This window comes from Mesoplodon mirus (assembly GCF_964341445.2).
Source record: "Mesoplodon mirus genome assembly, chromosome: 2".
Classification (NCBI taxonomy): Eukaryota; Metazoa; Chordata; class Mammalia; order Artiodactyla; family Ziphiidae; genus Mesoplodon; species Mesoplodon mirus.
The window spans coordinates 7,772,989-7,795,953 of record NC_138977.1 but is presented as its reverse complement, the minus strand read 5'-3'; the positions used below and the strand labels follow the sequence as shown (position 1 = coordinate 7,795,953).

Genomic DNA, 22,965 nt, shown 5'->3' with positions numbered 1-22,965 from the left:
CCTCCCCCCTTCCCTCTCCCCACTGGTAAGCACTAGTTTGTTCCCTATTTCTGTGTGTTTCCTTTTTGTTATATTCAGTAGTTTTTTTTATTTTTTAGATTCTACATATAAGTGATTACCTACAGTATTTGTCTTTCTCTGTCTGACTTATTTCATTAAGCATAATACCCTCCAAGTCCATCCATGTTGCAAATGGCAAATTTTTGTTCTTTTTTATGGCTGAGTAGTATTCCATTATATATATATATATATATATATATATATATATATATATATACACCACATCTTCTTTATCCATTCATCTACTGATGGACACTTGGGTTGCTTCCATATATTGGTGACTGTAAGTAACACTGCTATGAACACTGGGGTGCATGTATCTTTTCGAATTAGCGTTTTCAGTTTTCTTCAGATATATACGCAGGAGTGCAATTGCTGGATCATATGGTAGTTCTATTTTTTCGTTTTCTGAGGAACCTCCATACTGTTTTCCACAGTGGCTGAACCAATTTACATTCCCACCGACAAGGTACAAGGGTTTCCTTTTCAAGGGGCCTTGATTTTTTCTCACCTGTCACAGGCAATGGCCTTTGTCCCTCATCTCCTCTCCCACGACCCCATTTAGGATAAACTCTCTATGGTATAGACATGTTGAAACCCACCTTCTGCAGCATCTGCATCCTCCCTGTTTGGATTTCTTGAGGAATCATAGGTTTCTCGGAGCCACAGACTGGACCCTTCCACAATCTCTCCAGGGGCTCCTGCTTTGCCCTGGGCCAGTACTAGGTAGCCCTGGGATGCTGGCTTCAAGGGACAAGATAGAAACAAAACGTCCTTGATCCAGTAAACTGCTGTCCACGTTGGCTCTTTTACTTGCTATAAGCTTAAGAGGGAACGTACAAGACGAGCAAAGGGGCAGGGAACGCAGAGCAGAAACCACGCTCTCGGATCCTTACTCTGCAGTCTCTCTCTCCAGATCAAGTCTGCCTGCACTTACTGGGAAAGGAACGTTTTCTCTGCAAGGCCTTCCTCAGTTCTGAGTCTTGTCTGTTAAGCTACCCTCCTCCTCGATCCCCGTCCCCTCACCACCACTTTCATTTCAGGAAGGAAATAGTTAAAACGACTCCTAGCCTTCAGGGCCTGGGAGGGGGCGGCAGCCTAGTGCTTTATAGTGGCTGCATCCCTGGAGGGCTGGAAGGTTTGGACATTCTTGCCGCCCTAGAGTGGAGTAGAAGGTCTGGGAGCTTTGGGAGAAGGGGAGGACAGACGGGAGGCGTGTTCCTCCGAGTTTTCCTTTTCTTGCGAGCCCTCGTGCGCGCGCACAGTCATCCCTTTGGTCTGGCGATTGCGGACGGGAGGTGGAGACGCTCCATCCCACCGGGTGGCCGGAGGCGGGCGGCTCGGGGAGGACCTCCCCAGAGAAGCCGTGCCCAGCAAGTTTTGCGAAGCGGAGGCAGCGGTGCAGCCGGGGCCCCTGCCGCGCCGGAGCCCGGGACACTCGCCACCCACCCTCGCCGTCTCGGCTTCCTCTCGCCCAGGCACCGCGCGCGGACCAGGCAGCCGTCCGCGCCCGCCGAGCTCCACGGTCGGTGCAACTCTTTTCCTTTAGGGGTCCCGAGCTGGGTAAGGGAGACGCCGGCGGGCCCTTCGGTCGGGAGGAGAGGCGAGCCGGGAGCGTTGTAGCCCGGCGCCTGCACCTCCTGCACCAGGGCTGGCATCACCTGCCAGAGGGCGCGAGGCGGCGCGGGCGCTTTTCCTGGGCGGGGTGCGCTCCGGGCACGTTGGGGGTTTGGGAAACTGATCCAAAGCGCCTCAGCCTCCCCAGGCGGGCGTCGGATTTTTAGTCAAAAGAAAACCAGCAGTTCTCCCCGGGTCTCCCTTTCCCCGAGGCTTGAGAGAACTTTGTGGAACCTCACTCCCTTGTTGTTGGCTCAAGAGCCTACTTGTGAAGTTGCCCCGCAGCCTGCTTCTCGCCCCGCACGCCCGGGGCATGCCAAGGGTAGCCAAGGGCACTGGGTGTGAGGAACAGATGCGTCTGGAAAAACCCCAGGGCAACTAGTTTGGAAACCTGCCCGCGGAGGTCTGGGCGTTTTGTTCTGTGCCCTCCTTTCATGGACACTTGTTGCCCTTCACGTGCCGAGAACAAGGGCTGTTTCCCCATAATCAGCCTCCGTTTACACCATCCTAATGGCGTTCCGGGGTAGACCTGACGGCGGAGGGGGGTGGGCTGGGCGGCAAATAAAGTCAGGCGTTGGCCGTCAGGAGAGTTACTGATTTCTTACCCACCGAGCAAGACCCACCAAAAAAACTTATTTTGAAGTTCCTAGTTTATTTGGTTTCTTTCTCCTCTTGTAGATATTTATGACTCCTCCCATTCCCTCTGTTTTGTGTTAAGTAATTGAGAAACACCTTGGCAGTCATTTCATGTAAATTACCTGCTCTAACCTATTGCCTTGTGGGTAAGGTCGGAATTTCCAAATTGCTAATTACGAGGGAACTTTGATCCTGGGAGTCTGAGATGTTAAACTGTTAAAGCACAAAGGATTCAGTCCTCTTGCTTAATAATAGCTTTTTTTAAATACATTTATTTGTTTTATTTATTTATTTTTGGCTGTATTGGGTCTTTGTTGCTGTGCACAAGTGGGTGGGGGGCTACTTTCACTGTGGTGCAGGCTTCTCATTGCGGTGGCTTCTCTGGTTGCAGAGCACGGGCTCTAGGCACGCAGGCTTCAGTAGTTGCAGCACGCAGGCTCAATAGTTGTGGCTCGTGGGCTCTAGAGCACAGGCTCAGTAGTTGCAGTGCACGGGCTTAGTTGCTCTGCAGCATGTGGGATCCCGGACCAGGGCTCGAACGGGTGTCCCCAGCATTGGCAGGCGGATTCTCAACCACTGCGCCACCAGGGAAGCCCTTAACGGTAGCTTTTGAACTCCAGCAAATCCTTAGACCCCAAATATGAAGAACGCTGAATCTATAAACCATGTCCTTCAGGTCTGAACCTGAGGTGCTTCACTAGAGCTATGACTGATTATGACTGATGATCTGAAGCACAGCGTGACTTAGAGAAATAAGCTACAGACTCATCCTTGGAGGAACATGCATTTGAAAGGGTTTTTTCCTTTGGTTTTGTATTTTTCACCCAATGATGACATGGCAGCCACGTGCCTTTGCCAGGTATCCCTTAGTTCTGCAGCTTCATATGTGAAAGAGATGTCTTCAGAAATGATTTCTGTGGTGACGTCACTGTTGGAGGAGAAAGAAAGTGGTTTTCATGGTAGCTGGCACACACTTTGATAAGAACCCACAGATTTGATAAGACTTCTCAGCTCCTGCGGTAATCAGCTCACCAAGCAAACCAATGTGCTGACATTCAAACACGAGTGGTACTTTTGTGAGTTGTGTCAACCCACCATAGATAGCCAGGTCAGTTCACGACATAGCCTCCTAGCAGACTCTGATGGGCAAAGAGCCATTCCATTTCTGGAAAAGGCCTTCTCTCTTTTACTGTTAAGAAAACTCTTTCTGAAGGTTCATTCCTATTGGGCAACTGGGAGGCTTTAGTCATTAAGGATTTAGTGAAATCCTTCACAAAATACTGAAGGATTTCTTTTTTCCCATCTCTGATCTGAAGGGGAGGATGACGATATGCTTTGTTCTTAGACTTCTGGTCTCCACGGCGGAATGGAAATAGCAGCGTTTCGTAGGTCTATCAACATTTGGTCAAATACCCCAAACTGTAAGCAGCAGGAAAAAAAAAAACCCTGCAAACTACTTATAATTAAGTCTAGGCAGAACTGTATGCCCAGTATGCCCCTAGCTTAGAAAAATTGATATTTTAAGACTTGACTGAGTCAAGTCTTATGAGCAAAGTAGAGTGAGGTGTTTTACCTGTCCTGCCACTTCTTGGCCACAAAAATGTGACAACTTCTTCAAGGCTCAGTTTCCTCATGATATTGTCCCTGCCTACCTAGAGTTGTAAAGCTCAAGTCAGACAACAAATACTGTATATAATAGATTACTACTCTACGTAAAATGTTATTATTAATTCAGGTTCCTGGGGGGAAATCTCTGGGGAAGGCAGAAGTATGCAGTATTTGCACCTTATGTTTATTTTAGACCTTCTGTACAACTTGAATAAATCTCATTTCATCCATATATCGACTAAGCCCTAAACTTTGTTGATAACCAAGATAACTGTCAAAATTCCTAAAAGTTCATATCAAAATTCATATCAACCATGAATAGACTCAAAAGGACACAATTCTTAAAACTTAAATTGTGACCTGGGTGTATTCATCATACACACACACTACATCATAAATGAGCTTATGGCCTTCATTTAAAGATTCACAAAAATTCACAGAAAATATACAAAATATTAAAATGGGAAGAGCCATTTTTATTTACCTTTAATTGTTGTGTTACCACCAACCTCCCTCATTTTCCCAGCATCTTTTCTTCAAGTAGAAACCTAGACTTCCTGAACAAGAAGGACCACTTGCTCTCTGCAAGTGACTAAAACAAAACAAAACAAAACAAAACAATGAAACGGTCTTTTGAAAATATCTAACCAACCTCCAAAGTCTATTGCTTCTTCAAAACGCTGGAAACATTGTTAAAACACTTTAGATGCTAAGAAGTCATGAGAATGAGAGACGGTTCAGTCTAGTGGTTAAGAGCTCAGGCTCAAAGTCAGACTAACCTGCCTTTGAATCACAGCGGCACCATACCAGCTATGGCCTTGACAAGGTACTTGACCTTGTGTTTCCCTGTGTTTATAATGGAACCATGTATCTGCTTCAGAGGGTCATTGTATGGATTACAGGTCATCACGCATGTGAAGTGCTCAGCACAGTGACTGGTCATAATCAATGTAGCTATAAAGGATGTTTAAAGGATGTATAAAGGATGTTTGGAAAACCAAATAGTATGCCTGGCCTGAGAAAGTCTATTACTCCTAGTTTCATTCATTGGCAAATATCCTGATAATAATTTCTGACAAATGGAAAAGCAGAAAAACTCTTGTCAGAAGATGTTGATTGTACACAGTAATCATCCAAGTTTTCAATAAAATAAATATTTTGTCTTTATCAACTATCTCAATTTTAAATGACTAAGATTGTTAAATGTATTGATGGTGTTAATCAGAGTTCTGTTTTTAAATGAACATTTCATAACACTTCAAATGGCTACCTGAGCTGCATGTTATTCTCATGTTCATTATTTGCCATTGGCAAAACAACACACATGTTGGAATACTGAATTGTTAATTATAGAATTTGGTGATTTTATACCTTAATACTACATAACTTTCACTCAGCATATAATGTCTTTTCTCTTCCATTAATAACTAAAATATTGTTATCTCAACTCGTGAAGATTTTTTGTAATTCAGGCTATCAGCCTAGGTGTAATGGAGAAAAAAAATAACTAAAATATTGTTATCTCAACTTGTGAAGATTTTTTGTAATTCAGGCTATCAGCCTAGGTGTAATGTAACTTCTTCTCTACTACTTGAAGGAAAAACTGCCATGTCCTCATATTATAATCTAGATGTAATTATAGCTATGGACAAAAGCGAGAGAGACAGAGACAGAGGCAGGATACAGAGATGAAACTTGCCCTAGTAGAGCTTTGATCTTTTCTTCTTTTGTTCTTCCATGGGGTAACCTGACACAGATATATCTTATCTAATTACCAGATACATCCTGCTTTTTTAATTGAAGCAGTAATTGTCATTGACTACAGTCTTATTGGCAGCTAGATTTTGTAACCAAAATTATTTTTTCTCTTTTCTCTTTTCAGGTAGAAAAAAAAATAAAAGGGTGTCAAAGCAAAAGACTAAGAGACCTTACCTCAAATTTGCATCAAGATGGAAACCTTTTGCCTCAGGGTGTTGTTTGGGTTGGCGCTGGTTGGATGTGTCATCAGTGATAATCCTGAGAGCTACAGCACAAATCTAAGCACCCATGTGGACGATTTCACCACTTTTCGTGGGACAGAACTCAGCTTCATGGTTACCACACATAGACCCACGAATTTGGCCCTCCCCAACAATGGCTCAATGCACAACTATTGCCCACAGCAGACTAAGATTACTTCAGCTTTCAAATATATTAACACTGTGATATCGTGTACTATTTTCATCGTGGGAATGGTGGGGAATGCAACCCTGCTCAGGATCATTTACCAGAACAAGTGCATGAGGAATGGCCCCAACGCACTGATAGCCAGCCTTGCCCTCGGAGACCTTATCTATGTGGTCATTGATCTCCCTATCAATGTATTTAAGGTAGGAAGTAACCACAAATGCATTTGCAGGTTGGAACATATGCTCTGATTCCACAGTTGAGAGAGGTGCTGAAGACTTTTCTGTCCTTTGGAATTTCAGTCTGTGTTTTTACTGAGAGCCGTTTCTGCTCTCTTAAAACTGGGTGACATTTGAAATTTTTATTGTTTGTTAAATGTGACACTGATTTTCTAACTTAATTGTTAACAAAATAGTATTTCAGGGATGACTCTTCAAAGTCATGGTCTTGCATGAATAGGATTCTCATGCCAGCCATGAGCTTGCTGGGTAGATGGGCAATCTGGGGAAGATCACTGGATTTTTGTGACATTCCATTTCCAGGGTAGGACCTGCTGAGCCCAAAAAGTACTTAAAATAAATTTATCTTCACTTTCGGTTACCTTTTCAATGTGATGCTATTTGGAAGCCCGATATCCATAGTATAGCTTGAAATGAGAAGGGCTTATTTTATTTTGACTGTCTGGATGATTGAAGACAAAGGTCATGCTGGCTTCCGCAGTTAGGGCAACTTAGGGATAACGGGTGCACGAGATGGCAGGCCAGTGGTGACGTCACTGAGCAGCATTACTAAAAGCATCAGTTTACTGTTGCCCCCCGCATTGCTTCACTTACATTCATGGAGCACCTACTGTGTGCCTGCTGCAGAGCTAGGCAACAAGGGTCCAAGGACAATCAAAGTTAGAGCCTGAGTGGGAGAGGAAGAGAACTCACCCACTGTTGGTGTGATCACCTTGCTCTAGGGACTAGTTAGTACCAAAACAACTAAAGCCAAAAGGAATTAGTTATTCCATATTTGGTCTAGTGGTTGTGTGGGGGAAATTGCTGCAAGAATTCAAGTGAGCTAAAATTCAAATGAAATTTCATCATCTGTGTCAGATGTTTTAGAATGTCTTTATTCCTAGCACAGGGAAAGCACTTTCCTCAGCCTTTAGTTTTTTGTCTTCTATGTATTATCTGTAGAAACAAAACTATTCTGAGCAAGAATATTCTGAAATATGACTTGAAATGGAAAGTTTGTCAGTTGAAAACATGATTAGTTTTAAGTGAAATAGTAGCATCTTGGTTTCAAATAGATACACTCCAACTGTGGTGAAATGATACTAGCCTACCAGAAAAAGCAGTGGTCTAACCATAAAGATGAAAACAATGATGAAAAATTTGAATATTACAAGGAAAAATCATCTCAAAATTACTCCAATACACTGTTTGCAAAATTGGGGAAATTAGACAACAAATAAAAATTTAAGGGACTTCCCTGGCAGTCCAGTGGTTAAGATTCCACCTTCCAATGCAGGCTAGTGGTGACCTCGGGGGGGCATGATTTTAATCCCTGGTCGGTGAACTAAGATCCCACATGCCACGCAGTATGGCCAAATATTTTCAAAAAAGAAAAAAATTTTAAATCACATACCATCTCTTTCCACAGAAGAGCATGAATACATGTGTTTTCTATTTGAACTCAAAGCAGGATTTCAGAAACAAATTAGGAGGCAAAATTGAAAATATGTAAATAATTTTAAATATTTAGCATATGCTACAGAACTTTTTTTCTTTTCAAAAGTTTTTGATTTTCTCTTAGTGAAATATTACACATACTCAACATGACTTCCTGGGGACATCTCTCTTTAATAAGAGATTTGAAAATGTTGACATGACTCATTCACAATCATGGTGTGGAGTATTAAACATTGATTGTTCACACTTACACAACTAGTTAACCAACCCATTATGGCTCAGGAAAATAACATAACCATCTCTGATTAATAATTCCCATTTGACCATGTGCAAAAGCAGCTTTTGACATAACCATATCTGCTGAGAAGGTGACTTGCTTATCTCTTTGAGGTGCTACCTGCTATTCATGAGACTAAACTTCATTTCTATTCTGTAGCAATGTTTTAAGTCAGATCATCTGAAATATCTCCAAATTCGGTGAAAATTCCAAAAAAACTTTGTTTTACATTCATACAGCAATGGACAAAAACTGACACTTCCTTATTTGACCTTATGATTCTTCCATCTTGGGAATCCAATACTTTATATACCTTATTGTAGTTCTCAACAATGTGGACAGTTTGATGTGTTTTTTCATAGCAGGAGTACATTTGTATAATTCCTGTTTTTCTAAAACTCATGTAATGAGTCCTTTAACCAACATTAATTTTAGAAAGTAAACCTTTGGGGTTAAAGAAAGAAATACTCTTTAGTCATTTCAATCTTCTTCCAGAGGAAAAGAGAAAAGCATTGGAGCGAACAGAAAAGCCTCACAATATTTGAGCGTTATTTCTACTTCCTCCTGGCAGTCCATTCCTCTAGGTTAGGAAACCATAAGATGTTACTGTTTCTCTGACTTCTGCCCGGGAGAGTCAAGAGAAATCCTTCTAAGCAATGTGTGCTCTAGGTCCTCATGCCTTTTCTCCACAGCTGCCTCCTGCTCTAAGAGTCTGATGCTTTGGAGTCTCATATATCAGACCTGTGGATTCCTCTGACCATGTCAAGCTACCTCTGCATTGCAGGGCAAAGTAGTAGCCATCCAGTCTCAGTTTACCATTATGTTTAGGTACTGATGAAAAATGCATAGACTTGAAGAACATTCTATTAAAGGGATGCATGAAGCTTCTTTATCTCCCCTATTACTAGAATTAAGTTGAAAGAAGAATGGTTTAAAGGATCTGCTATGTTCGTCAAAGAAAGATAAGTTTTCAAATCACACAGGTCGTTGTGTTTAACAATTCTATCAATTGCCTTTAGACTCAGTTTTAAGGTGTCCCCAGAGGGAGAACGTTGCACTGAGCTAGGTTAGAGTCAGAGTGAGTGAAAGTAGTATGAAGATTGAATCTTGGGGCAAGTGAGACTTGCTGATTAGACTGTAGTTATATTACAAGAAAAAGGAGAGCACATGATAAAGTGTTCTTTCTACTCACATTTTATTATCTTTCTCTCACTTTGAAAGAGTTGTACTGAAACTGTTTCATATATTGATATGCTGTAAAACACAACTGAAAATCAATGCAGCAAGTATATCAGACGGCTAGGCTGTTTCTGTTCTGTCATTATCCCATGCAGCTAGTGCTGGGTAGCTTTGGATCGTCTGTGGGCATGGAAGAGGGGTTCACTACACATCTGAATTTCCAAGTTTCCTAGTTGATCTCTAGAGCTTCAGGATTTCTTCTGCCAGGCTGTACTGGACTTTGCTTGTACTTATCGAGTGCTGCTCTGCTCAGAAACCCCCAAGAGCTCCTGCTTCTTACTGGTTCCTAACACGCATGTGCAGCTCTTGTCCAAATGTCATCACTACCCCTAAGTAACATTCTCTGCACTAAATGTCACTCTCAGAGAGGCTGGATATAGTTGCCGAATTGCTGCTGCTGAAGCATGTACAGATCCTAAATTAAAAAATGAATTAGGTCTGGAGTTATATACATTTCATAGAGAAGAAATAACCCAGAAAGTGGGGAGAAATTCCTCTAGCCCTTGCTTACACTCGTGCACATGCACACACACACACATACATACATACACTACCTGGTGATAAAAATCGGACAGTCTGAGACAATAAAATGTAAAACAGAAGGAACCAAAAGATGCAAATAAATGCCAGCTACCTTCTTGGTTTTCAAATGGCAATGTTAAAGAAATGGTATTATTTATCAAAGGCTTACTCTAATTTGGAATTGTGCAAAAAACATATCATTAATTCCATGAGCAGACTGACAAAACCAGGAGAGAGGAAAGAAAAGGAGTTAGTAGACCCTTTCAAATGTTCACACTTGTAACCTAAACTGATGATGGATTCAATTTGTCAAGAAATTACACTATCTGATATCCTGAATTTTCAAGGAATGCAAAAAGTTACACCTGTATATAAAATATTTACTTTCATTACAATGGCAAAATAATTAAAGCATTGTATCTGTGTTTAGAATCTGAAAATGCCCCCCAGTGACTAAATGCCAATATAGATTAGAAGTATAGAATTTAACAATCATATTCTTTAATGATTTATTTATGCCCTAGAGTGTCATCTATAGGGAGATGGGTTTTAATTTTGAATAGAGTGGAAACCCTAAAAGTGATGTTTGTGAATGGGTGGGCCAAAGCTTGGTGTCATGTGCTTTCAAGATAACCGTCACCCAGATGTGCACATGGATATGCCCATAAACCACTGCACCTTAGCCTCTTAAGTAGAAACAGAAGTGTGGAGAAATATATGTAGGAGAGAAGTAGAATGGAGAGGATGAGAATGATGGCCATGGGAAGAGAGAGGCAGTTGAGTCCAATGACTTGACATAGAAATGTCAGCACAGCAGGGAGTTGGAACCAGTGACATCATAGATAATACTGTAGATGAATAATGTCTCCACTTAGTGTGTGGGGTAAAGCAGATCTCTGAGAACAAACGAAGAAGCCAGTGATACATCCAGTAATCAGCTGTTGACTACTTTAGTCCACTCTAAGCAACCACCTCTTCCTGAGGACAATGATGAAAAATAAACAAAATTTCTGTATGAAATTATCAGGAATATTTTGCAATGAAAAGCCAAGATTCCCAATATGTTGCTCTGGCAGAGGATCTGAGCAATGTGGAAACCAGAGACATTCACACAAAGCCAGTTTATCTCCATATTCACACAGCCTTTGACATCTTGTGCAACTGGGATCCATCCTGTTGGGGCAGCCATACAAAAGTTGCTTCTTGACACATCAAGAAACACATATATAGGTTGTGATAAACACATATCACAACATATAAGTTGTATGCCTCAAATATAGTAGCTGTTCAATTAATGTTTTTTGATATGATTAAAATTAACTTCTTTTTTTTAATTGAAGTAGAGTTGATGTACAATGTTGTGTTAGTTTCTGGTGTACAGCAAAGTGATTCATTTATATATATATATTCTTTTTCATATTCTTTTCCATTATAGGTTATTACAGGATATTGAATATAGTTCCCTGTGCTATACAGTAGAACCTTGTTTATCTCATTCTATATATAATAGTTTGCATCTGCTAACCCCAAACTCCCGTTGCATCCCTCCGCCACTCACCCTCCCCATTGGCAACCACAAGTCTGTTCTCTATGTCTGTGAGTCTGTTTCTGTTTCATAGATAAGTAAAAAATATGGGAACACTTCACAAATTTGCATGTCATCCTTGCCCAGGAGCCATGCTAATCTTCTCTGTATCATTCCAATTTTAGTATATGTGCTCCTGAAGGGAGCACTAAAATATACTTGTAATCAAATTTTTCTGAGACCTTCAAATTAAAATATTGATGATGATGATGATGTTGATTTGTCAGAGGGATTCTTCATTTACAGACAAGGCACAGGGTATTATCTGTGGTCTGCACATACTACTCCCCCCAGCTGATCCAATTACACACTGTTGCATATGTGATAGATGTTTGCCTTTTACTCACCATCAAGCAAATAAAAACAGGCCTTTCTCAGGTATTCCAGTAATAGCGCTATAATCGTAAAATTAGGTATAGAAACTGTATTCCCTGAATTTTAAGAGAGAAAATGTGTCCCTTCACCAAGCTCTCTGTCCCTTGAAGGTACATTGCACTCCAGCTCACCGTGTCTTGTTAGATAGCTCTGACCCTACCTCATCTCCAGGCACCTCTCTCTTCATGTTTTTCATCTACCCCTCTTCACTCCAGCTAACCAAGAGTACCAAGATGATCTTTCCACCTTGAATATTTTCCCTCATGCTTTCTCTGGCTTATTCCACTTTATTCTCCAGATCTCAGCTGAAGCATCTCTTTGTCTGGCAAGTATCCCTAATATAGACTAGGTCAGTGCCTTTCTCATGTGCTCCCATGATACCCTCTAGTAACCCCCTAAGAGCATCTAACACACGCTCTGTTGTCCCTGCCAATTCGCTTGCCTGTCTGCCCCACTAGACTGCAAGTCCCCTGAGGCACACTGCCATGATTCTCATTTATCATTGTATCTCCACATCCAGCACTGTGCCCAGCTTTCAAAATATTTGATGCATGAGCAAAATACTCATTTTGCTCAAATACTCTATTTGCCTCTGTAAGAATGTTTTTCTCCCATGCAATTCCAGATCTAAAGGCAGACTTGCTTTTTGAATTCACTGAACTCTACTTTTTTCCTGCAAACCAGGGATGTCTCAGGGTCCATAAATCTGTGAAAAATCTGTCAACCTAGAGTGACACATAACAGGATTGTTTTCCCCTTGTCCCTTTGTCTTTAGAAGTCAAGAGTTCTTGTTCTATGGTTCCGGAATTATATTGTTTAATTTCCTCTCTCTCCAGTACATATAACCAATTGAAGAGTCACTTTTCATGATTTCTGTGCAATATGCATTCTTTGAGCATAGTTGTAATTGTGGTTTTGATTGAAATATTAAACCTACAAGTGATTTGGAATATCAAAATGAACATTCAGGGCTTCCCTGGTGGCGCAGTGGTTGAGAGTCCGCCTGCCGATGCAGGGGACACGGGTTCGTGCCCCGGTCTGGGAAGATCCCACATGCCGCGGAGCGGCTGGGCCCCTGAGCCATGGCCGCTGAGCCTGCGCATCTGGAGCCTGTGCTCCGCAACGGGAGAGGCCACAACAGTGAGAGGCCCGCGTACTGCAAAAAAAAAAAAAAAAAAAAAAGAAATGAACATTCATATCACAAAAGATTTTAGTTACTAATTTAGAGAACAGGAAATATGTTGATTTTCTAGCATGGCTAAAACACAAGCACATTGCAAAAGTTCATTATGCTAACCAGCTGACTTACGGATATATGTACATATAAAATAACAGAGTGATACATTTATTACCCAACTTGCTGTTTGTTATAAGGAAGTTGCTGTCTGGAAAGGCTTCAGAACCCTCTCCAACTCTACCTCCCCTTCTGACTTTTCGTTTCCTGTGTCTGGGAACCTCATTGCTTTCTCTCATGGTCCTGTTAAGTAATTATTCTCATGTGAGGTTACTGGGCTAACCCTCAGCATTTGGTTCACAGCACAGTTATTCCCGTTTCAGTGATGGGGGATGGAAACCATCCGTAAGTGCAAGATCGTTCCCATGGCTGAGGAGGGAGAGATGGATTCAGTCCCCTTCTCATTAGGAAGGTGTTGGGCTGTATAAAGCATCGTGGCTGAAGATATTCCTCCACCAGACACTTCAGATCACAGAAGAGGTTGCTGTATTCTAAACTTCACTTAAATAGTGATGCATAAATGTTTTACTTTTGAGAAAAGAATTTTCACATATACACTGTGTGTGTGTGTGTGTGTGTGTGTAACGTTGCAGTAATTCCAGCGCTCTGTGCAGTAAAAGCAGATGTCCTGGCTATTTTATTCTGAAATATTTCTATAGTGTCTTTATCTTTTGAGTTGCTAGCACGTGAGTGTTATTTTTTTATTATCATACAAAGTTTATACAGTTCGTGTAAAGCGTGTGTGAACTGAAATGAAAGAGGTATGAAGTTTACTGTCTCTGAAGTTGATTTGAAGACTAGAGTGGTTAGATAAGGAATATTCTAAGAAATTCTGTCAAAATAAATTTGATATACAGCCAGAAATTCTACAACTGCTTTCTGGAGCTACCGTATTCTCTTGAGAGCTAGAGTAACTGCTTTCTATAGCTACAGTTTTATTTTTAACTAGGTCTAGTTTTTCTTGGAAAAACTTTCCTTCATTATAAAGTTAATAGTTGAAATTAAACTCAATAATAGAACTGAACTATCATTCAATGTTAATATTTGATAGCCTTATTTTTAAATTTGAACATCAAAGATTTTACAAAACCACATGCTCTAAAATATTTATTTAAATTTGGAAGGTTTGAAATCCCCAGTGTTCCTGAACTCAAGAAGAAAAATCAAGTGTGCCCTCAGATTTAATACCATTTTTGTGGATGTGCAAATTTAGAGGTTGCTTTGTATAATTTAAACTTCTCTAAAAGTTTCATCCACGTTTTTTGCCATCATGACTTACTTGGAGACTAGGATAGATAACAGAATTTACTCAAATCACGCTTCTCATAACACTTATCTTAAACACAGGAGTCCTATTATTGGGTTGGCCAAAAAGTTCATTTTGGTTTTTCATAACATCTCACGGAAAAACCCAACTGAACTTTTTCGCCAACCCAATATTTTTTAGATCAAATTTTATACTAGAAAATAATGTGGATGGGCAACTGATTGGCCATTTGGTTACTCAGTTACATCAGGTCTCTCTTCTCTGAATGTTCTTCATTTATTCATTCATAAATATTTATTGAGCTCCTACTATATACCAGTTACTGGGGAAATAGCAGTGAAGAAAAGCAATCATCCTTGTCTTCGTGGAGTTTGCATTCTAGTAGAAGAACAAGACAACAGGCAAGTTAATAAGTAAATATATAGTATGTGAGATAACTGCTAAGGAGAAAAGTAAAATAGGGAAGAGAAATAAAAGAAGAGGAAGAGGGTATTCATCTTAGTGTGAGTGGCTGAAGAAGAACTCAATACAAGGTGACCTTGAATAAAAACTAGAACTTAAAAGGAGCAAACCATGCCACTATCCAAAGTGAGAGCATCCAGCCAGAGGAAATGGCAAGTGCAAAGGCCCAGAGGCAGGAATGTGCCTGGAGGGTTAAAGGAGCAGCAAGGAAACCATGGTGGTTGAGTGGGAGGAAGAGAATAGTAACAGATGAGATCACAGGGATACTGGGGTAGGGCAGGTGATAGGGAGAAACAGATAATGTGGGGCCTAACAATAGGCGACCATATAATTTATTGTCCAAACCAAGATGCTTTGAGAGTGAAAGTAGACACTATCAATAATTGCATCCGGACAATAGGCATAAACCAATATTCCTGGAATAAATAGGAAGCATGGTCACCCTATGTATACACCTTTATAAAGCCTTTAGCCTTTTTCTCTGAGTGAGATAGGAAGCTTTAGAAGGTTATGAGCAGGACTTCCCTGGTGGTGCAGTGGTTAAGAATCCACCTGCCAATGCAGGGGACACAGGTTTGAGCCCTGGTCTGGGAAGATCCCACATGCTGCAGAGCAGCTAAGCCTGTGTGCCACAACTACTGAGCCTGCGCTCTAGAGCCCGCGAGCCACAACTACTGAGCGCGCGTGCCACAACTACTGAGCCCACGTGCCTAGAGCCCGTGCTCTGCAACAAGAAGCCACCACAATGAGAAGCCCATGCACTGCAATGAAGAGTGGCACCCACTCGCCACAACTAGAGAAAGCCCGTGTGCAGCAATGAAGACCCAAAGCAGCCAAAAATAAATAAATAAATTTTTTAAAAAAAGGAGGGTTATGGGGAGATGAGTGACATGATCTGGTTTACATTTTAACAAAACATTCTGGCTACTGTGCTGAGAAGCATTTCCTGAATCGATGAAGGAAAAATATGCAGTCTTAAAGTATGTTATGTATACCAATTTATAACATGACCTAAAGCCTAATTATTGTTTACTCTGTACCAAGCTAACTCATTTGATACTCACAGTAAACTTATCCTATATGACTGTTGCCTGAAAATGAATAAACTGAGGCATGGTGTTTAAGGAATGTCCTCAAGGCTACACAGTTAGTGACTTGCAGAGCCAGGATTTGGATCCAGTCTGATCCCAGAGGCCATGCTGTTAGCTAAGCTGCCACACTGCTTCTCTTCCATATGCCTCATAAGGCAAACTTGATAGTCATCCAGATGTGCTCCTTAGTACAGAAATATATTTTCAAAGACTCTGTTCAAAAATAGTCATCCCCTTTTCTCTCCTGCATTAAACCCAATACTTCTTTAGTTGCTTATTTAAGACAGAAGTGACACACTATAAAGGAAGATGTGTATGAAACAGAGGTTGCTCTCCAGAATAGCATTCATGTTGTAAGTCTTTCAGATTGCATGGGAACATCTGTCAAACAGATTTTTGTATTCCATACTCATTGTCATGTTGGTGAGATCAACTGAAGGAAGGGAGCCAGAAAATAAAATTTTTTAAAAATGAAAAGAAATGTTAAGTTCTTTGATGGACTGATTGCCTAGACATATACATCTGCTTATCTGCTCAGAGGAACACTTTATGCCAAACTGGTGTCTCATCCAGTTATCATTGGAAAGGCTAGGCAATTTGTGGCATGAGATAGAAAAGTGAGTGTCTATGGCTATCCCAAGGTTTTGGTTGGGGTACAAACATCTGGTTTTATTGATAAAACTAAATGTTGCATTTCTAGATCTTCCTCCTTAGGAGTTGACCAGATGCATAGGAATTAAAAGGGTAATGTGAAAGCATAATGGATGACATTTGGGAATATGTCTCAAATGATATTTAAAAAGAAGCAAGAAATAAAATACCTGGGAATAAACTTAACCAAGGAGGTGAAAGACCTATACTCTGAAAACTATAAAACACTGATGAAGGAAGCTTAAGATGATACAAAGAAAGGGAAAGATACCCCATGCTCTTGGATTGGAAGAATTAATATTGTTAAAATGGCCATACTACCCAAAGCGATCTACAGATTTAATGTAATCCCTATCTAAATACTCATGAAATTTCTCACAGAAGTAGGACAAATAATTCTAAAATTTATATGGAACCACAAAAGACCCTGAATTGCCAAAAAAATCTTGAGAAAAAAGAGCAAAGCTGGAGGTATCACCCTCCCTGACTGCAGACTATACTACTGTACAAAGCTACAGTAATCAAAACAGTATGGTACTGGCACAAAAACAGACATACAGATCAATGGAACAGGATAGAGCGCCCAGAAATAAAAACACACACATATTCAGTCAATTAATCTTTGACAAAGGAGGAGGCAAGGGTATAAAGTGGGAAAAAGACAGTCTCTTCAATAAGTGGTGCTGAGAAAACTGGGCAGTTATTAATATATGTAAAACAATGAGATTAGGACATTTCCTCACACCATATACAAAAATAAACTCAAAATGGATTAAAGACCTAAATGTAAGACCTGAAACCATAAAACTCCTAGAAGAGAACATAGAATATGCTTTGACATAAATCATGGCAATCTGTTTTTGGATTTATCTCCTAAGGCAAAAGAAATAAAAGCAAAAATGAATAAATGAGATCAATTAAACTTAAAAGCTTTTGTGCAACAAGGGAAAATATCAGCAAAATGAAAAGACAACCTATGAAGTGGGACAAAATAGTTGCAAATGATATGACTAACAAGGGGTTAATATTCAAAATATACAGTTTGTACAACTCAATATCAAAAAAATAAACAACCCAGTCAAAAAATGGGCCAAAGACCTGAATAGACACTTTTCCGAAGACAACATACATAAGTTAACAGGCACATAAAAAGATATTCAGCTTTGCTAATTATTAGAGAAATGCAAATCAAAACAACAATGAGATCACCTCACACCTGTCAGAATGGCCATCATCAAAAAGTCTACACATAACAAATACTGGCAAGGATGTGGAGGAAAGGGATCACTTGTGCACTCTTGGTGGGAATGTAAATTGGTGCAGCCACTATGGAAAACAGTATAGAGGTTCCTCAAAAAACTAAAAATAGAACTACCATATGATCCATCCCTGGGTTTATATCTGGAAAAAGTGAAAATACTAATTTGAAAAGATACATGCAACCCCAATGTTCATAGCAGCACTATTTACAATAGCCAAGGTATGGAAGCAGATAAATGGATAAAAAAGATGTTGTAGGGCTTCCCTGGTGAGGCAGTGGTTGGGTATCTGCCTGCCAATGCAGGGGCCACGGGTTCGGGCCCTGGTCCAGGAGGATCCCACATGCTGCAGAGCAGCTGGGCCCGTGTGCCACAGCTGCTGAGCCTGTGCTCTAGAGCCCACAAGCCTGGAGCCTGTGCTCCACAACGAGAGAGGCTACTGCAGTGGGGGGCCCACGCACCACAACCAAGGGTGGCCTTCGCCGTGGCTGGGGAGGGCCCGTGTATGGCAGCAGAGACCCAATGCAGCCAAAAATAAATAAATAAATAAATAAATAAATATAAATTTAAAAAAATAAATAAAAGATGTTGTATATATATACAATGGATTATTACTCAGCAATAAACAAAGAATGAGATTCTGCCATTTGCGGCAACATGGATGGACCTAGAGAATATTATGCTTTGTGAAGTAAGTCAGACAGAAAAAGGCAAATACTGTATGATATCACTTATTTGTGGAATCTAAAATATAAAACAAATGAATGTATATAGCAAAACAGAAACAGGCTCACAGATATAGAAAACAAACTAGTGGTCACCAGTGGTTTGGGGGGAGATAGGGGCATTGCATTAAGAGATACAAACTACTATGTATAAAATAGATAAGCAACAAGGATATATTGTATAGCACAGGGAATTATAGCCATTATTTTTAATAACTTTTAATGGAGTATAATCTATAAAAATTCTGAATCACTATGCTGTACACCTTAAACCAATGTAATATTGTAAATTAACTATACTTCAAAAAAATAAAATAAGCTAGAAATCCTCAATTTAAAAAAAAATTTACAATGAAATTTAATGAAATGGTTTCATTAAATCTGAATCTATTTGAATAAGGAACTTTACTAACATCCCTAATTTTTTTTTTTTTTTGGCTATGCCACACGGCATGTGGGATCTTAGTCCCCCAACCAGGGGTCGAACCCGTGCCCCCTGCATTGGAAGCATGGAGTCTTAACCACTGGACCACCAGGAAGTCCCTAATATCCCTAATTTTAAAAGCAAACTATATTGAGCATGTTCAAAATATCCAAAATCATTCCTTTCAAAATATAAAAGGTAATGGGCACACATCTCTTTGCCAAATATTGAATAGCATACTATGCCCCATCCCACATGAGTTTTATGTCAGATGAAGCAATTCTGTAGAATGTCTGTGTATTTTTAAAAATCTGGCCACTGTGAACTTTTAGCTTAGTTTCACAAAACAAAACTGTTTAGAATACTCCAGCGTTTCTCTTTCAAAATGATGTCATGTATGTCACAAATGCTGTGTTTCTCTGCCTATTTCCTTTGTTTCCACAAATTTGATGTTCTTATAGAAGGTAATTCTATGAAAATTTAGAGTAGTGTTACATCATTTAAGAGCCATAATACTTTGTAAACATTTTCAACATTTTATTGAGGTGTAATATACATGCAAAAAAAATGTACGTTTAGTGTCAGCTCTATGAATTTTCACCAGATGAACACATCTGTGTAACCAGATCAAGAATCAGAACATTACCTGCACCCAGATGTCCCTCGGTCACTAATTACCCAAACTCCTAAGGCAACCACTTTCCTGACTTCTAACAGCATGAATTTGTTTGCCTACTTTTGTGTTTATGTAAATGGAACCATATGACATATAATCTTTTCTGTCTGGCTTCCTTTGATCAGCACTATGTTTGTGAGAGTAACCCATGTTGTTGAGTTTAGTTGTAGCTTATTCATTCTCATTATTGTATAGCACTTCACTGTCTGAATATGCCACAATGTGTTTATTCATTCTACTTAGGTAGGCATTTAAATAGTTTCCAATTTTGAGCTCATATGAATAGTGCATCTATGGACATTCTCACATGCATCTTTTTGTGTGCATATATATTCCTGAAAAAAATAAATATATACAGATATATAAAACTTAACATGTATATATAAATATATATAACACTTAAATATCAACATATATACCTATATACTAAATAAATGCTTTTAATATAAATCTTGATCATGAATACTTAAATATCAACATATATATTTATATACTAAATATATGCTTTTAACATAAATCTGTATCATAATCCTTTTATATTTTGATCAGTAATTTTGGAGAACCACCAGGGCATGGTACAGTACTGGGAACTAGGCAGAATTTCCTAGACGGAATTATTTTCTAAAAGCTCTAAAGGCTTGTGTGGCATATGTCTGAACTTTGTTCATTATAATTCTTCTTGGCCTTTCAAACAAATCTGTTATCTGCCTTCATATTGGATAATCCCCAAATCAACTCACACATTTACTAAGTGTCTATAGAAAACACAAAGAAATCTAGGACAGCTGTGCCTCTGACTGGCTTGCATTCTGTGTGAGGATACATATATTCCATCAAGTTAGCCTGAATGCCAGGTGAATTTTATAGTCCAGTGTTCTGTTGAAATTTTTGAGACCACTGAACACAATTTTACTGAAAAAAATAACATTCTGAATGTAAAACACCTATTAACATTTTCTTTGAAAACAGAAAAACTGTCATCTCTCCTCCTAAAGTAATATATACAGCTAAACCAAAACCAATCAAATTAATCTCAAGAGACACAGAAATAAAATTAGGTTTCAGCATTTTCCATTACTGCTGCAGTAAATGGCCATTTATTTTAAAGCTTTAAAGCACCCCATGAAACACAGATTAAAAAGCACTGATTTCAGACAGTAAATGTTCTGAGAGTTTAAGTTGGATTGATGAAATTTTCCAGACAATCTCTATGAGGTTATTTTGGTTAAATGACATATTTTGGGATGCCAGTTGCTAGGTAAAACTTGGGAGATTTAGTTGTAGTCTGGTTACTATGTTATTCTAAGACAAAATGGTAAGGGAGGGTTGTTATAGAAATTTACCAAATTGTAGCATATGAAGACAGATCTAAAAGAAAATCCTTCCTAACATCAACACCAAAATTTGCATTGCAACATCACTAAAAAGAAATTTTACGTATCAAAACCACTGAGTAGATTTTAAATGGAATTCAATGGCGGTCTTACAAGGCCCTGAATACATACTGCCAAGAAGGTATTCAGAACTTTGTGAAATGTGTGAACACTGGGATTTGCAGTCTTATGATTGTGCCTTTAAACTTAGAGGATTTGTTGAAATTTTTCCTGCTTTTTGTTCTGAGGAAATAGTTACCTTCACAGTAATATTTTTATTGGTTTCATGGAGTGACCTTAAAATGCTTCCAGCTCCTGGGTTACCGTAAAGTAGGGGAAGTAAATCCAGGGGGAAGTTGTGCACATTAAGGTAATATTCCAGGGCCTAATTTGCAAGCACTGAGTACTCACCACTTCGGCTTGATCCTGTCTGATTCTCTGACCCAGGGGTGGGCAAACTACAGCCATGAGCCAAATCTGGCCCAAAGCCTATTTTTATAAATGAAGTTCTATTGGAGCACAGCCATAACCATTGCTTACATAAATGGTTTTGACAGATACCAGATGGTCTGCAAAGCCCAAAATATTTACTATCTGGCCATTTACAGAAAAAGTTTATCCACTCCTGCGGCATCTCACCCACTGCCCTGGCCCTGCTTTACTTTTTTTTTTTTTTTTAAAGTTTATTATTTATTTATTTTTGGCTGCCTTGGGTCTTCATTGCTGTGCTCGGGCTTTCTCTAGTTGCGGCGAGCGGGGGCTACTCTTCGTTGCGGTGCACGGGCTTCTCATTACAGTGGCTTCTCTTGCTGGGGAGCACAGGCTCTAGGCGTGTGGGCTCAGTAGTTGTGGCTCACAGGCTCTAGAGCGCAGGCTCAGTAGTTGTGGCACACGGGCGTAGTTGTTCCGCGGCATGTGGGATCTTCCCGGACCACGGCTCAAACCCGTGTCCTCTGCATTGGCAAGCGGATTCTTAACCACTGTGCCACCAGGGAAGTCCCCTGGCCCTGCTTTTCATCCTCGCCTCTCATTCTCCTATATTTTGTCCTATAGGAGGTCAGAGCTCAAGATCTGAGCTTCAAAAATATGAATAAGGCCTCATAACCTTTATTGTTCTTAAGTGGCTTATACCCACAATACCCAAAATAGTAAATGGGCATAATCCCAAGAAATCAAAGTATGTTTCTTTCTTAAAATGGTTTGTGACTGATCTTGAATAAATCACTTGATCTTTCAAGTCATTATCTTTGTATGAAAAAATAAAGACGGGCCATCTCATGGAATCCCATTAGGCACAGTGACACATAGTAAGCCTGTTACTGAGGTGACTGCTGACTTAAATGAGATGAACAGCCCAGGGCTACTATCCTCCCTCTGTCTTCTGCATTTATGTTAGCAAACATCTGAACTTGGCCTCCTTGAAGGTCATAGCAACTGGGTATCCTTGAAACCTGTTGGAAAAAGTCATGCATTTTCTGATCAAAATTGAAGAAGTTTTAAATTCTTTGTCATGTGCTTAGAGACATCCATTACATTGTCTTTCAAGCAATTAATAGCAGCACTGAACCAGGAGGCTAGATCTTTGAGCAGCCATTCATGTTGCAGTTAAACAAGAAAAAGAACAAGGTAAAGATGACATTTCCATTTATTTTAGGGAAATCCCAAACAAAAGGAAAAAAAAAAAAAAACAGAGGTACTCCCCGGAGATCTTAAAGATAAAAGATTTACATACTTGAAATTATTTGATCAGAAAATCACTATATTTTATATTTCTTTGACAGAACAATTAAATTATACAGTCATAACTAAAGATAGATGAATTTTTATCTCTGGGCTATAAAATTCAAGGAATATATATTTGGTAATGGACAGAAAGGCCATGTCATAGACAAAGGGGGAGGTGGGGAAAAATATGAAATAGTCCATGTTCCTTCTTTTTTAACACTATGTGTATGTGTGTATGTGATTTTGTGACACAGGTATTACTTGTATACATCAGACCTTTTAAAATCGTTGGTGAAGGAAGGGGGAGCTACAGGGAT

The 22,965-nt window shown here is 39.7% G+C and overlaps 1 protein-coding gene across 1 annotated transcript in view; it reads left to right on the top strand.

Annotated features, from left to right (window-relative positions):
* Positions 1 to 1,215: 1,215 nt before the first annotated feature.
* The window catches only part of EDNRA (endothelin receptor type A), a 62,087-nt gene continuing 40,337 nt past the window's right edge, over positions 1,216 to 22,965 (top strand). The window contains exons 1-2 of the mRNA XM_082638225.1: positions 1,216 to 1,585; positions 5,804 to 6,290. Of these exons, the coding sequence (XP_082494351.1) occupies positions 5,871 to 6,290 (420 nt within the window). The 5' untranslated portion in view covers positions 1,216 to 1,585; positions 5,804 to 5,870. The remainder of the gene's footprint in view (positions 1,586 to 5,803; positions 6,291 to 22,965) is intronic.